This window comes from Mauremys reevesii, linkage group 9, assembly GCF_016161935.1.
Source record: "Mauremys reevesii isolate NIE-2019 linkage group 9, ASM1616193v1, whole genome shotgun sequence".
NCBI lineage: Eukaryota > Metazoa > Chordata > Testudines > Geoemydidae > Mauremys > Mauremys reevesii.
The window spans coordinates 57,581,167-57,597,133 of record NC_052631.1 but is presented as its reverse complement, the minus strand read 5'-3'; the positions used below and the strand labels follow the sequence as shown (position 1 = coordinate 57,597,133).

General features: G+C 45.2%; 2 protein-coding genes across 3 annotated transcripts in view; one reads left to right on the top strand and one right to left on the bottom strand.

Annotated features, from left to right (window-relative positions):
* TMLHE (trimethyllysine hydroxylase, epsilon) overlaps window positions 1-15,967 on the bottom strand; it is a 103,021-nt gene that overhangs the window by 41,304 nt on the left and 45,750 nt on the right. The window lies entirely within an intron of this gene.
* LOC120371678 (probable G-protein coupled receptor 34) lies at window positions 12,345-13,410 on the top strand. Its single transcript, XM_039487715.1, has one exon. The coding sequence runs from the start codon at window positions 12,345-12,347 to the stop codon at window positions 13,365-13,367; it is 1,023 nt and encodes a 340-aa protein (XP_039343649.1). The 3' UTR covers window positions 13,368-13,410.

Here is a 15,967-nt window from a genome sequence, read left to right as displayed (position 1 = left end):
AACAATATTTAGTGCTTTTCATTTATAAATCTCAGTGTTTTACAGAGGAAGGTCAATATCATTATTCCCATCTGGAAAATGGGGAAACTGAGGCACATTGTGGGGTGAGGGGGAGGTACACAATAAAGCTCCCCCAAGTCCCCATTACTGCACCCCCACCTCACCCCACTGCCCCCCCCATCACATTCTCCACTCTCACCTATGTGTGCGCCTGCATGGCTGGTGCATGGCCCTTGATGGCCTCTTGTGCAGCCATGCAGGCACGCTTCTTAAAGGTAACACAGCTTGGAACCTCTGCCTTGCAGCAGGGTGGTAGGATAGGGGTTTCTGCCCAGCAGGGATGTGGGGCAGGGGATCTCAGGGCTTCAGTCCTGTGTATCATACCTGTTGCGGTTTGGGGCTTCAGCAGGAGTGGGGCTGAAACCCCAAGCCCTGGCAGGCACCGCCCAAGGGGCTGAAGCCCCAACCCCTGGCAGGTGTGCCCTGGCTCTTGAACTTCTGAAGATTGTAGCATGCAGCTTGGTGGATCAATAAGTTTGGCTACCCCTGACATAGACAATGGAGACTGCTTGACTCATGTCATAGCAAAGAGTCTTTCTAGAAGCTGGAAGAAACTATAAAAGAGGGGAATTCAACACCTGGAAACACGTCTGGAGGACAAAGATTGAACTGGGGAGGTGGTCCCAGGCTGAAGGAGAGTCCCAGCCTATGTATGGAAGATCTGTAACCTGCTTGTACTATCAGGGTGAGACACTGCTTGATTCAAATCCTGTCCAGTTTATAGAACTCAGATTGCAATTTTACTTTATTTCTTTGATAACCAACTTTGATCTGTATGCTTACTACTTATAATTGCTTAAAATCTATCTTTCTGTAGTTAATAAATCTGTTTTATGTTTTACCTAAAACAGTGTATTTTGGCTGAAGTGCCATGGGAATCTGCTCAGGAACAAGAGCTGGTACATTGTCCTCTCCACATTGAGGGAGGGGTGGACTGGGTTATAAACAACTTTGTACCTGAAAAGAAGCAACTAAGAGGGGATATGACAGAGATCTATAAAATCTTGACTGGTGTGGAGAAAGTGAATAAGGAAGTGTTATTTACTCTTTCACATAACATAAGAACACAGAGTCACCCAATGAAATTAATAGGCAGCTGGTTTAAAACAAACAAAAATAAGTACTTTTTCACACAACGCACAGTCAACTTTTGGAACTTTTTGCAGGGGATGTTGTGAAGGCCAAAACTATAACAGGGTTCAAAACAGAACTAGATAAGTTCCTGGAGGATAGGTCCATTAATGGCTATTAGTCAGGTTAGACAGGGATGGAATGCTCTGAGTGTCCCCAGCCTCTATTCGCCAGAAGCTGAGAGTGGACAACAGGGGATGGATCACTCAATGATTGCCTGTTCTGTTCATTCCCTCTGGGGCACCTGGCATTGGCCACTGTCAGAAGAGAGGATACTGGCCTAAATGGACCATTGGTCTGACCCAATTTGACCTTTCTTATGTTCTTATATAAAAATGAATGATAGTATAATAATAAAAATGTTTAGTACAGAAACTCCCCAAGATAGCGACAATATGAGATAGTGACCTTGGCAAATAATGCATTTTAAAAATCTTTGCCTAATAGGAAATGTATATTCATACAAGTTTGCAGTCACAAATCTAGCATTCTGGAGCAAAGTCACTAAAACTCAGTCCAACAAACAAATGCTCCTTTAATGTGTCCCTCCCTTTTCCCTCCACTGCACCCCACTCAGAGTTGTTCTCCTTGTTCGGTGAAGACCCAGAGAAGGCACCTTGTTTGTTCTTTCAGCCACTCACAACTCACTCTGGCCGCTTGCTCTGGCCACTGTTGTTCGTCATGCCACTGTTCACTCCACTGTGCCATCAGCTTCTGCTGCCACCTGCCACTGTGACCTCTGTGTGTTGGGCTCCAGCTCTCAGTGGGGGAACCTAACTTCTAGTGCAGGCTGGACAGTCTCTTTCACAGAAACACTGTCCCGCAGCAGGTGTCATCACTTAGACCTGATTATCAGTAATTTCAGCTGTTGTGGTTACTTAAAAAAACAAAATACTCTCTATAGAGCGTAATCAGCTAAATCTTTAAATAGGGGAGAGGGGCAGGTCACACAGTGCCTGTGACTCTTACGCAGAGCTCACACCACCAAGCAAAACACCTGTCCCCCACCCTCTCTCTCTCTCCACTGGGATCTGGCATGCAAATCCCCTGCTTAGCGAGTGCAGTTCAGTTCAGTTGAGGGTGCTTAATGTGTAATGAAAGAGGTGCCAGGGCTCAAGCAAGTTTTTTACATTCATCACTGCTGTAGTAAGACCAGAGGTCCTGGGGCTATGAACTGCCAAGCCTAGATGTGCCGGGGCTCAGAGTTGGCAAAAATTAAGCACTGAGGGTGACCCCCTCAATCAAGACAGGCAAAGTACAGACCTTCTGTCCTTTACTCATACAATAAGTATAACATTTCACCACCCCCTACATTCAGTACTAAAGTGATTTCTGACACACCACCAGCCAAAATTGATCACATGGGCAGCACAGCTCTGTCTGCCAGATACCTAGGTGTGTTCACATAAATACATTCTGGTCCTGAACTCCCCCACCCCCTCGCCACACACACACACACACTCTGCCTGGCTCATCACTAGCTGTCAGGGGAGAGTGCATTCAGACCTTGGTTGCAAATCATAATTTGAAATTATAAGTTTGGCCAACATCACCGAAACAAATGTGCCAGCATTGTGATAAAAAACAACCGCTCTGTGAGGAAGCTAGTCTTTGTTCATTCTTTTCAAACCTATTATGATTTTTCAGGTATGTGTTTTATCAAATGCTGAACATGCTTTTAAAGTGTGTATTAATGTTTTGACTACATTGGCAACACTGCGATGTAACTAGTTGACCACCGGGGGGAGAGGGCAGTGATGGGAAAGCCGTGAGGTGGTGTGTGTGTGTAGAGAAATCCCTGGAGATGGGGTCTGCACCTGAGAGAAGCAGAGATAGGAACAATGAGCAGTCACTGCACAGACCCAGAGGGATCATCAGCAGGTGGATCCCATCACAACAGACTGGTGTCCATTCAGAGAATGGAACTGGACCAGGCTGTGACAAGGGTGTCCCCAGGATGTTACAGCAGGGTGCACCACAGCTGCATCAGCAGAAAATAGGGCCCAATCTCATGAAGTGCTGAGCACCTCTTGCCAGGTTCTGAGTGTCCTCAACTTCCTTTGATATCAATGTACCTCAAAGCAGGTGCTCAGCAGCCAGCAGGATAGGGCCCTACATGCCAGTGAGTAGCTGCTACATTCAGTAGGCCCCAGCACTGCTAGGGTGGATTTTGCTCTATGGGCCAGAACCTCATCTGGTGTAAATCAAGTTAGCTGAGTTGAGCTGACTCTTTATTTCTGAGCACCAGTCAGTGCCATTAGAGCTATTAAGGTGACACCCCATCCAGCAACACGCACTTGTTTTTAATCTTGTCAGTTTCACTCTAAAGAAAGCGGTTTCAGGTCTGATCTTCGTGCGCAGCAGCCCTCCCACCCCCATCCAGTGATCGGCATACTGTGGGTTACATTTTGGGTCTATCAAGCCACATCCCCTTGCAAAAACCCAAAGCAACAGCAACCAATACAGCTATGAGAGAGAGGAGGGCAGGCCAATAAAGGTCACTTTCAGGAAATTCTAACCCCACGAAAAGGTTTAAAGGGGACGACCAAAGAGCAGAAACCCCCATCGCAGCAAGCAGGGGATCAGAGAGGAGCTGCTGAGGTAGGTGAAGCTGTCCCATCTTTTTCTGCCTTCACAGTGACTCTTGGGGTGAGCTGAGTCATTCTACAGTTTCTGTCAAGGGCTGGATTCTCTGAGGTTGGTTGATAGTCATGGATGGTCATTTTCTGCTATGATTTATTGAAACAGAATTTTCACAGGTAGGTAGGGAGAAAAGTGTACCAGCTTAATAGAAACAGCTGGGGACAGATGCTTGTACTCATCACTTTGCACACATATATGTGTACTCACACACTCATAAAATGGTCAAAGTTATAAGTACATATTTATAAACAAGTCAGTTGATACACACACTTACTCATATAATGATTACAGCTACACACACACACAGGACAGTATATATTCTCACACACACATACAGACTCTCACCAGGTGTCACATACTTGTTGGTATACTGACACTCCTAGCCATATCGGTGCATGCATACTCACATCCACATCCACATAGAATCATAGGACTGGAAGGGACCTCAAGAGGTCATCTAATCCAACCCCCTACACTCATGGCAGGATTAAGTATTATCTAGACCATCCAGACAGGTATTTGTCTAACCTGCTCTTAAAAATCTCCAATGATGGAGATTCCACAACCTCCCTGGGCAATTTATGCCAGTGCTTAATCACCCTGACAAGAAGTTTTTTCTAATGTCCAACCTAATCCTCCCTTACTGCAATTTAAGCCCATTTCTTCTTGTCCTATCCTCAGAGGTTAACTACAACAATTTTTCTCCCTCCTCCTTGCAACAGCCTTTTTTTATGTACTTGAAAACTGTTATCATGTCCTCTCTCAGTCTTCTCTTTTCCAGACTAAACAAACTCAAATTTGCCAATCTTCCTTCATAGGTCATGTTTTCTAGACCTTTAATTATTTTTGTTGCTCGTCTCTGGATTTTCTCCAATTTGTCCACATCTTTCCTGAATGTATCACTCAGAACTGGACACAGTACTCCAGCTGAGGCTTAATCAGTGCAGAGTAGAGTGGAAGAATTATTTCTCATGTCTTGTTACAACACTCCTGCTAATACATCCCAGAATGATCACTTTTTTTTTGCAACAGTATTACATTATTGACTCATATTTAGACTGTGATCCACTATAACAAGGAGTTCGGTGGAACCTTAAAGACTAACAGATTTATTTGGGCATAAGCTTTCGTGGGTAAAAGCACCACTTCTTCAGATGCATGGTGTGAAAATTGCAGATGCAGGCATTATATACTGACACATAAAGAGAAGGGAGTTACCTCACAAGTGGAGAATGAGTGTTGACAGGGCCAATTCGATCAGGGTGGATGTAGTCCACTCCCAATAATTGATGAGGAGGTGTCAATTCCAGGGAAGGCAAAGCTGCTTTTGTAGTGAGCCAGCCTCTCCCAGTCCCTATTCAAGCCCAAATTAATGGTGTTAAATTTGCAACTGAATTTTAGTTCTGCAGTTTCTCTTTGAAGTCTGTTTCTGAAGTTTTTTTGTTTAAGTATGGCTACTTTTAAATCTGTTACAGAATGTCCAGGAAGATTGAAGTTTTCTCCTACTGGCTTTTGTATGTTACCATTCCCGATGTCTGATTTGTGTCCATTTATTCTTTTACGTAGAGACTGTCCGGTTTGGCCAATGTACATGGCAGAGGGGCATTGCTGGCACATGATGGCATATATAACATTAGTAGATGTGCAGGTGAATGAGCCCTTGATGGTGTGGCTGATGTGGTTGGGTCCTCTGATGGTGTCGTTAGAGTAAGGTGACCATTTTTTTCAAATTTAAAACCAGGACATTTAAAATAGCTCAGCCAGCATGAGTAATAGTCGCTGTCGTAGAATATAAGTTGAAAAAATATTGCGGAATATGCTTAACTTTTTTTTTCTTTAAGTGAAAGAATACAATAAAATGTACTTCTTTTATTTATATTATGAAAGTAATTTTGCGAAAAAAAACCAAATATTTGATATGGGTAGATTAGTACATAATTGTATACTTAGGATTTTGGGATCCAAGTAATAAAGAAACAAGTGTAGCAGTAAAACAAAATGGTTTTAATAAAAAATGGTACAAAAGTACTTAATCTACATTCCTAATTTTGCTGCTTATATTTTTGTGAAGAGTGGATTGATTTTAATAATAATTTGTTTTCCTGGATGTTTTTATAAAATTCCATGCAAGTTTGGTTAAAATTATATTTAGTAATTAGCAAACAGCAAACATTTCAAAGTTTCAATATGTAATTGAGTTTTATCACTGGACCAGATATTGTTCATCAAAGAAAAAAGACGTTCGGCAGGTGCATTGGTTCCTGGTAAACAGAGACAATATTCTACCAATTTGCCAATATTTTTGTAGGAAACATCATTTTCACTGAAGGCTTTGAATATTTTAATCCATCTGTTCGATACTGGTACAGAATTTTGTCTCCAGTGAGTAATTTTTTCATCTGTAATGTAGCGCAGGACAAAGCAGGTTTCATCAAACAGTTCATCTTCTACTAAATTGATTTCAGAAAAATACTGAAGAATGTAATCACTGCAAACTTGAATGTTGTCATGGGTGAGTTTAGTGTTTAACAAAACCCAATTGAATTTTTCGGTATGCTTAATAGGTCCTTCCCATTCCTCTAGATTTTGAATACATGTGTCATAAAATTCTACCACTTTTTCTTTGAAAATAGCAGGTTTTAATATGCCTTCTTCCTCAAGCTGCTTCAAATTTTGCCGCACCTGTAACGGCAAGAAAACGTTTGCTTTTCTGTCAGCTAATTTTGTTTTTAAGTCACTGTAAATATTGATAGTTTTTATAATAGAAATCTCCTGTCCTTCTATTTTCAAAATAGCATTGTGGAACATTGATGACACGTTATGCAAAAAGTAAAGCCAGGACTCTGTCTCTGAATTATCAAAATAATTTGTGATAATTGTGGGGCTCTTCTCGTTTGAGGCAAAATATGATTTTAAGGCAGGATATATTTGTAGGACGCGCTCAATCGCGGGTCGTAACGCCAACCATCGTGTGGCACTGTATCCCAAGACTTTCTTATATTTAATGTCCACGAATTCACAAAATTCTTTCAATTCATTAATGCGCACTGTATATATATAAAAGTATGAATAAATCTTGGTGATGAAAGTTTGCACATCAATTGGTACACAGTTGGCTGCAGTTTGTATAGCATTGTTCAAAATATGAGCGGCACAACCAATTCCCACAAGCTTTCTTCCACCCAAATTTGATTTCAGCTTGGTAAAAATGTTATTTTTCCCACTTCTTCGCATTCCTCCAAAGTTAGTATTGGTGTTGTCAGCACAAAATCCAAGTACCTTGGTATCTAAATGATACTTTTTTAACATTTCCAAAATATAATCAGTAACTATGTCAGATGTTTCACCTGGCAAATCTCTTACTTCCAAAATTTTGACGTGTATTCCAGACTGGTATGAAAAATATCTTATTATTATGGGAATCAACTCTACTTCCTTGTGGTTTGATGCATCCGAATAAATAGAAATAAAATTTGCAGCATCTAAATCCTCTTCCAATAACTGTTTTGCATAAGGCACCAGCACATCAGTAACTATTGCCTCGCATTTTGTTCTAGAATATGTAAACCTGGCATCAAAACATGTTTTAATCAGTTTGCAGGTACAATTCATTGATCGGAATGAGTGATTATGCATTATTGTGTGGTACGCCCATAAACCTTCAGCTGCACCTAGTTTTCTTTCAGCATCTTCAAATCGTTTTTTCTTAAAATATGATGTCACGCTCGTACTTGCAATTGCTGCAGACACAGCCCATTTATGTTTGACTGTTTGTATGTGGTTTTCAATGTCGGTTTTTCCACTGTTTGCAATAGAAAATACACTTCTGCATTTTACACATTCCACCTCACTATTGTCATTATTAGTACTTGCTTTGATGAATGTATATTTCGATTTTAACTCATCATTGAAGACGCACTTTCGTCGTTTTGGCACCATAGGTGTCCAAAAATAAACAATTATTACAAACTTTGTCGGATGTCGGTCTTGGTCCGAGGGGGCGAAGTCACCGGTCCAGGATCGAGGAGGGGCGAAGACGCCGGTCCTGGTCCAAAGGGGCGAAGGCGTCGATCCTGGTCCAAGGGGGCGAAGTCATCGGGTCCTGGCGAAGCAGCGAGGTGCGCCGTGAAAACAGTGGAGTGAAAAGCTCGAGTAACTGAGAGAGCACGGAGCTCTGAGGGCCAGAGTCATGGTCCGAAGATGCCAGATCACTGGTGCCTGTCCTGTGCTGCGGAGGGTCTTTTATAGTCCGAAGCTAACACTGAATTGGTCGATTTTGGCGGACCCTGTGTGATGACGTCATCATCGAGTTCCCACGGTCGGGCTGTATGTAATGCGCGGGAGTATTATCGAAGAGTCGCCGCGGCCACAATATAGTGAGAGTGCGTGTGCTGAATGCCGAGTATTGCCAAGATCCAATGACGAGAACCGTCATGTAAAATAAAACTAAAACTAGGATAAATTAATAAAAATGATTTAGGCTGGTTTATCAAGGATTGATTTGATGTACTCAATCTTTTGATAAATTAATAATTTTTGATTTTGTAGTCCTAAACTGTACTGGTTACATCTCACAACTAACCAGACCAATGTCCAAAAAACCAGTACTGTACTGGTAAAACCAGTACGTATGGTCACTTTACGTTAGAGTAGATATGGGGACAGAGTAGGCAACGAGGTTTGCTACAGGGATTGGTTCCTGGGTTAGTGTTTGTGTGGTGTGGTGTGTAGTTGCTGGTGAGTATTTACTTTGAGTGTATCTTAGGGCTTGGCTGTAGACAATGGATCGTGTGATGTGTCCTGGATGGAAGCTGGAGGCATGTAGGTAAGTATAGCGGTCAGTAGGTTTCTGGTATAGGGTGGTGTTTATGTGACTATCACTTATTTGTACTGTAGTGACCAGGAAGTGGATCTCTTGTGTCAACCGAATTTGCTCCAATCCCTCAGACAGAGACAAACGCCTACAAGATCTTTATTAAGCATTCTTAAAACTACAATACCCACCTGGGGAAGTGAGGAAACAGATTGACAGAGCGGGATAGGTACTCAGAAGTCACCTACTACAGGACAGGCCTAACAAGGAAAATAACAGAATGCCACTGGCCATCACATACAGCCCCCAGCTAAAATCTCTCTAGCACATCATCAACGATTTACAACCTATCCTGGAAAACAATCCCTCACTCTCACAGACGTTGGGAGGCAGGACAGCCCCCCAACCTGAAACAGACTTCAAAGAGAAACTGCAGAACTAACATTCATTTGCAAAGTTAACATCATTAATGTGGGCTTGAATAGGGACTGGGAGTGGCTGGCTCACTACAAAAGCAGCTTTGCCTCCCCTGGAATTGACACCTTCTCACAATTATTGGGAGTGGACTACATCCACCCTGAGCAAATTGGCCCTGTCAACACTCGTTCTCCACTTGTAAGGTAACTCTCTTCTCTTCATGTGTCAGTATATAATGCCTGCATCTGTAATTTTCACTCCATGCATCTGAAGAAGTGGCTTTTTATCCACAAAGGCTTATGCCCAAATAAATCTGTTAGTCTTTAAGGTGCCACTGGACTCCTTGTTGTTTCTGTGGATACAGACTAACACGGCTACCCCCGATACTTGATCCACTATGACTCCCAAATCCCTCTCCAGAGTACTCCTTCCAAGGCAGTCATTTCCCATTTTGCATGTGATTGCTCCTGCACATTGCATTTGCCTAGTGATCTGCACAAGGACCCCTGTCCTCTGTGACACACTGGCCCGGGTTCCACATCAGCCCAGTGCAGCAGAACAGAAACTCTGTGACTGATTCAAGTGATCTAAGAGTCTGAGGTTTTAAACAAATTAAACATGACAGCAAGGAATCCAGTCAGCACTATGTCCCTCGCGCTATTCCACAGTAATGTCATTGTCTATGCTGGTTTCTCCCCCCACTCCCTGTTTTCTTTGTGTTGGAGATGGGTGTGTTGATAACTGTGTTGCAGAAGATGTGTGTGTGGGGGTAGGGTTGGAGGTTTTAGCACCTTGGAAGGTGGAGGAGGTTGTTAGGGCCTTGTGTGGGTGGGTGACCTTCCCCAAGACTTTGACATCTGGGAGAGGATGCATATTTTCCCTTCCCCCTTGTAATTTCAGCTGGAGCTGACTTGACACTTGGCAGGGAGAGGTTGGACTCTTGAGTTCCCCACTTCTGCAGCCTGTGTCAGTAGCTAGTGAGCCAGCATGCCCCAGCATTCGCCACTCTATCCAGCAGCCACAGATAAGCACATTCCTGGAAAGTTTGTGCTAAAACATTCAGCAGCGAAATAGCAAACACTAGCAAGGCTGTTGTCATCCAGCTTCTGTGTCAACACCCCATTGGGATGAATGGGGCACTCCCTACACTGCAGAGCCAGTGGGGTAGCTGACATTAACATTGTTTCAGTCTGTGTGTTACTTGACATTGTGTATTCATTGTCACCATAGAAGGGAAGGGCTCTGCATAGACGGAAATTTGCCTGGGCATCAGTAGAAAATGTTAAGTAAAATTTGCTTTAAAAATTAAACCTGGCGCTTTGTCATCTTGTGTCATTTTTATTTCTTAGCTTTCAGCTATTTAAGTGAACTCTAAAACTTTCATACTGACTGTTTACTATCTGACATTGTATCTCTCTAATCTCCTTCATAACCATCATTGACTTTTTTCCATTTTAATACTATCCCATAGTATCAGAGACAGTGAGAAAAATAGCAACTAAAGGTACATGACTATCTTTATAGAGAATGATAGATATACAAGCATCTGTCTCACATAGAGAGATGTGATGTATTCCCTGCAGCCAGAGCTGGCTTTAGGAAGTGCGGGCCCCAATTTGAACAGTTTTGACGGGCCCCCGGCAGGGTTGACTTAAAAAAAAACCACACATGTAAAAAAACACGTGGGGCTTGTACTCACTGGACAGTGCTCCGAGTCTTCGGCGACACTTAGACAACAGGTCCTTTACTCGCTCCAGGTCCTCGGCGGCACTGAAGGACCCGCCGCCAAAGACCCAGAGCAAGCGAAGGACCCACCGCCAAAGTGCTGTTGAAGACCCAGAGCGAGTGAAGAACCCGCCACTGAAGTCCCAGAGCACCGCCGTGTGAGTAAAAATTAAAAAGGCGCCTCTAGCCAGGGAAGGGATTCTCACTGGGCCCGGGGCCCTCTTAGGCACGGGGCCCGATTTGGGGGAATTGGTGGAATAGGCCTAATGCCGGCCCTTACAGTGCTTAGAGCAGTGAGTCCCATGCTCGTTGGGGCTTCTAGCCATTGCTAACATGCAATAATGAATGCTGTCTTGCACTCAGAGTCACCAGCTGGGGAATGCAAGTTGAGTGGTGGAGGGATAACAATGCTCGCAGCTAACCAATCTGTGCAATCTGGATGTAAATACTGTGACACCTGCTTGATTTGCTGCTCTCCTTGATGGTGCCTCTTAGTCCCAATGATCTACTTTAATTTCATCCTCACCAGGAGCCCCATTGGGCGTTCAGAGAGGAGTGAGCCCACAGAGGTTAAATGAGAGGTGCTGCAGAGAGGAGAATAGAGAATAACGATACTGAGTTGTGGTTTCCAAGGTGAGGCAAGGAGAACGGTACTGGAGTGTAGCAGCTCTGGGATTGTGACACTGTAAAACTATAGAGATCTTGAACCAGCCTCAGCAAAGAATCCTGTGGCACCTTATAGACTAACAGATGTTTTGCAGCATGAGCTTTCGTGGGTGAATACCCACTTCTTCGGATGCAACCAGCCTCCTGCAGCGAGACAGTCTCACATCTGTTAATAAGGTCTTAGTCTGCATCATGAATTCATAGGCACTGAACTGATGGGGCTCTGTGCATGACCATCATGTAGGCTGTCCCCAATTTATGAGCCTCAACAAGATGCTGCTTTCTCACCGGTTGCTTCTGCCTGAGAAGCATGGGATACAAGTCATTTCTGCTGAGTAAATCTCAACTCTAAAATAAGAACAAAGGACTTGCCAGAGTGGATCGGATCTCAAGTCTAGTATCCCATCTGGGACAGCAGCCTGCACTACAGAGCAAGAGCAAAAGGGGTCAAAAGGTCCACTCTGTCACCCAGAGGCAGGACTCAGAATACCCAGAAGTGGCCAATCTGCTAAGGAGGACAGGGCCTTCCCCACAGGCACTTCAGTGTAACCAATCCACTGAGCAGTGTGGTGTGTGGCTCGTTCTGGGAAAGAGGGTGTGAGTGTCACAGCAGCAGCTGCATGCAGGGGCTGGCTCTTTAGCTCAAGCTGTACAGACTCATGCTTCTGGCCCTACAGCTCCTTGGCCCAGTGCCTAGTGTGCTGGCTTCACCAATGACATTCGGTTTCTAATGCCACAGTGCACCCAGATACCATAGTGATGGGCACTTAAGTATGGGGAATGAGTAACTATACACCCCTCACCCTGTAAGTGAATGAACACCTAATAAGTATGGGGATTCAAACAACCGCATATTCCCTTGTCTTTCCAGACCCCTGGAGTGCAGACGATGGGCTCCTGGAGCACTCTTTTTCCTGCCACTGAGTTCACACAGCCTCAGACAAACAGCTCCGTTTGTGATATCCAAGATGGCTTCCTTGCAGTGACCCTTCCTGTGATGTACTCTCTCATCTTCATCATCAGCCTGCTCAGCAACATGCTGGCCCTCTGGGTGTTCTGGCACCACACGCAGAGGAAGACCTCCATCACAGTGTACATGAGGAACCTGGCTTTGTCGGATCTCCTGCTCTCCCTCTGCTTACCCTTCCGGGTGGCCTATCAAAACCACAGCGGCCCTTTGATCCTCTGCACGGTAGTTGGTGCTTTCTTCTACCTCAACATGTACGTCAGCATCATGTTCCTCAGCCTGATCAGCCTGGACCGCTACCTGAAGATCATTCGGCCTCTCCAGCAGTTTAAAATCCACACCCTGCCTTGCAGCACAGTAGCTGCGAGGGTGGTTTGGCTGGCCTATGCCATTTTCACGCTGCCTTTCTTTTTCGAGACTAGGGAAAAAAGGCCTTGTGCCAACAAGTGCTTCCACTTCAGGAGCAAACACCCACTGGGGGCAGCCCTCAACATGGTCGCCGTGGCCACCTTCTTCATTCACCTGGGGCTCGTCCTCTATTTTTATGGCATGATATCTGCCAAGCTCCACAAAGTCTCCTCAGGGAAAGTTCAGCAGCAGAGCAGAAGGACAAGCAGCAGGGCCATCACAAAGACCTTTGTGGTCCTGGTCATCTTCACTGTGTGCTTTGCCCCCTATCACTTTGTCCGCGTGCCATACATCCTGGCTCAGCTGGATGTCATCTCCAGCACACAGTGGAAGCAGGCTCTCCACATCACCAATGAGCTTGTTTTGTGCATCTCGGCCCTCAACAGCTGCTTGGACCCTGTGATTTTCTTTTTCTTCTCCAGCAGCTTCAGGAAAGCAGTATTATGCACCATCCGAGGCAAGCTGAAGAGAGCTCTTCTGAGGAATCAGGGAGCTCTAAACCACAGTAAATCCATCACAGAACCAGGGCTGGATTAAAGAATTTTGAGGCCCTGTGCACTAGGAAGCTTGGCCTGCCCACATCTTCCTTAAACTAGACAGAGCATGTGATCTGCAGTCTGTAAATAGGAGAACAGGTCTCGTTACCATTACTTAAAATAAAAACAAAAACACACACAAACCAATCCAACGCTTAGCTCAGCCAGCCCAGAGCAGTGATCCACACAAACATGGGGGCTTGCTCCTGAAGGGCTGGAGGTTTGGGGTCTGCCAGCCCTGATTACTGAAGGAACTGCTCCATTCCACCTGCGCCACATTAACAGCCTGGATGGGACCTTCTGGAGGACAGCGGGAAGCGGAAGAGAAGGGAAAGTCCAGGGGGCACATCAGGGAAAACCCTGACCAGGAGGTGGAACTCCAGCCAGGTAAAGCCTGGGAGTGAGTGGTGACTTGGTGCCCAGCTCCTGGGAGGAGGGCTGGGGACTTCCTACCCAAGGGGAGAGAGACAATGCATGGGGGTTGGGGCCTGAAGACTTTGAATTGGGCCCCAGCTCTGAGGACTCCCTACCAAGGGGGCAGGGGGAAGACATTGAATTGGCGTTGGCACCAAGAGGGTTAGTTTGTGCAAAGACTAAATAAACTGGATCCCAGAAGAGGAGTGTTTTAATCACCTTTCGGACTATGATGGCGGAGTAACTGAACAACCAAGAGGGGACACAGAGGCAGGGTGCAGCTGAGTGGCCTCTGGCCACAAGGGGGCGCTCCAGAGGTGGCTGCCCTGTTACAGTGGTTATGGCAGACGTCTCAGGGATGGGGGTTGGAGGAGTTTAACTGCCAGGCCAGTGCCACAAATACCACCTATTCACATTTGGCCCGGCTGGTCCCTGTCATGCCGGAGGTTTGGGTGTTGTTGACTGGGGCTGGCAGAGGTAAGGTTTGGGTTGCTTGGGTTTTTTCCCCAAGCCTGAGCACATCATAAGGTTGACCTAACCTCCAGGGCAGCCACAGCTAGGTCAATGGAAGGTGAACTACAGCGATGGAAAGGCACTTCTGTGAATGTAGGAAGTGCTGATACCATAGAACCATATTTATGCTGCTACAGTGTAGACAGGGCCAGAGACTTACTAGGAAGACTGGAAAGGAAATTATAACTGTTTCATCGCATCTTACATTGCAGCTCTCTAGGCTAGAGCTGTTCAAGAGAACAAATGCAGGAGAGGACTAACTGAGTCCCCTTCAGCTGGGGGAAGAGTGCGAAAGAGAGCAAGGCTGCAATTCTTGCAGAGTCTTGCTGTGTTCATGAGCATATTCCTCAGAGCGCAGAAGGACTAGAGGCATTTGAGAGAGCACGCTGGCACGGGCCTTTCCCCTCCTCAGGCTCCCCTCTATGAGGATTCTGAGACGAGAAGAAGGAAAAGATGTGACTTCTAGGCCACAAGAACACCATGCTACTGTGCGTCAGGGGGAAATAGATGGGTCAGTGATCTGACTTGTATAGACATCACATCCCACTCAGATGGAACTCGAGCAAGAGCAGGAGGTGCAGCAGGAACTGAGTAACACTTGGGCAGTGGGTGAACACATCCAATATACGGGGGGGAGGAAGGGGTTGGGAAGATTGGCAGGCCAGGGAACAGTGAAAATGCTGTAATCTGAAATAAAGACCAGTTGAGCCTTCTCTCTCTGGTGCCAGTGTCTGTTACACCAGGTTAACCTCTCATTTCTGTACAGCTCCTGCCAAGAACTAAGCAGGTAGCCACAAACTTCTCACATTTTTATTGTCAGTTGCATGCACCGATTCCATTCCCTACCAATGTATCCCCGGGGTTAGCATTTGGCCAACTGAATAGGAAGCTCACAGCATGGGCTTCTGATCCTGTAATATGTTGCAACAGGGAAGAGCTTGTGGTTTAAGTTCTCAAAACCAAGACAATCACAGACTCTGATACCCCATGCACTATTTACATTGACCTTTAAAGGTAACCTGCAAAGGAAAAGCAAAATCAGCAAAATTGTTGTTTTTTTTTATGAGAAGTAAGAAAGGCGCAAGGTTCCTTCACCCTGCAAAAGAACAGGATATTGTTCTATCTTTTTAAAAAAAAACTACATTAGAAATTCAGGTCTAGGCAGGTCTGTTTTTCTTAAAAGCCTCTACCACACTGCCTAACACTACTTTGGCCCACAGAGCCCCACTTCTCCTCTTCAGGTCATAAGAGGGAGTGTGGTCTAGCAATGAAAGCAGAGACTAGGAGTTCTGGGTTGTATTTCTGGCTCTGCCACAGATGTGCTACGTGACCTCAAGCATATCCCTTAGCCTGTGTGTTAGTTTCCCACAGATAATAGTTGCTTACAGCAGAGGGGTGGGTGGAGCTTAGCATATTAATGTAGCACAACAAGGTAAGAATTGCCACACTGGGTTATACCAACAGCCCAGGATACTGAGTCTAGGACCAAGTTCACAGGGACATGTTAGAAATGCAGCACCCAGCCTGGATTTTTGTGTCACTGTGGAATGGACTTTTGCCTCGATTGACAGTACTTGCTTGAAAACCCTTGTGAACACAGGGGTGGAAGGGCTGGGGTATACCTGTTGCGGGTGTTGGGATGGGTGGGACTACAACTGAAGATCTGCTCCCTCA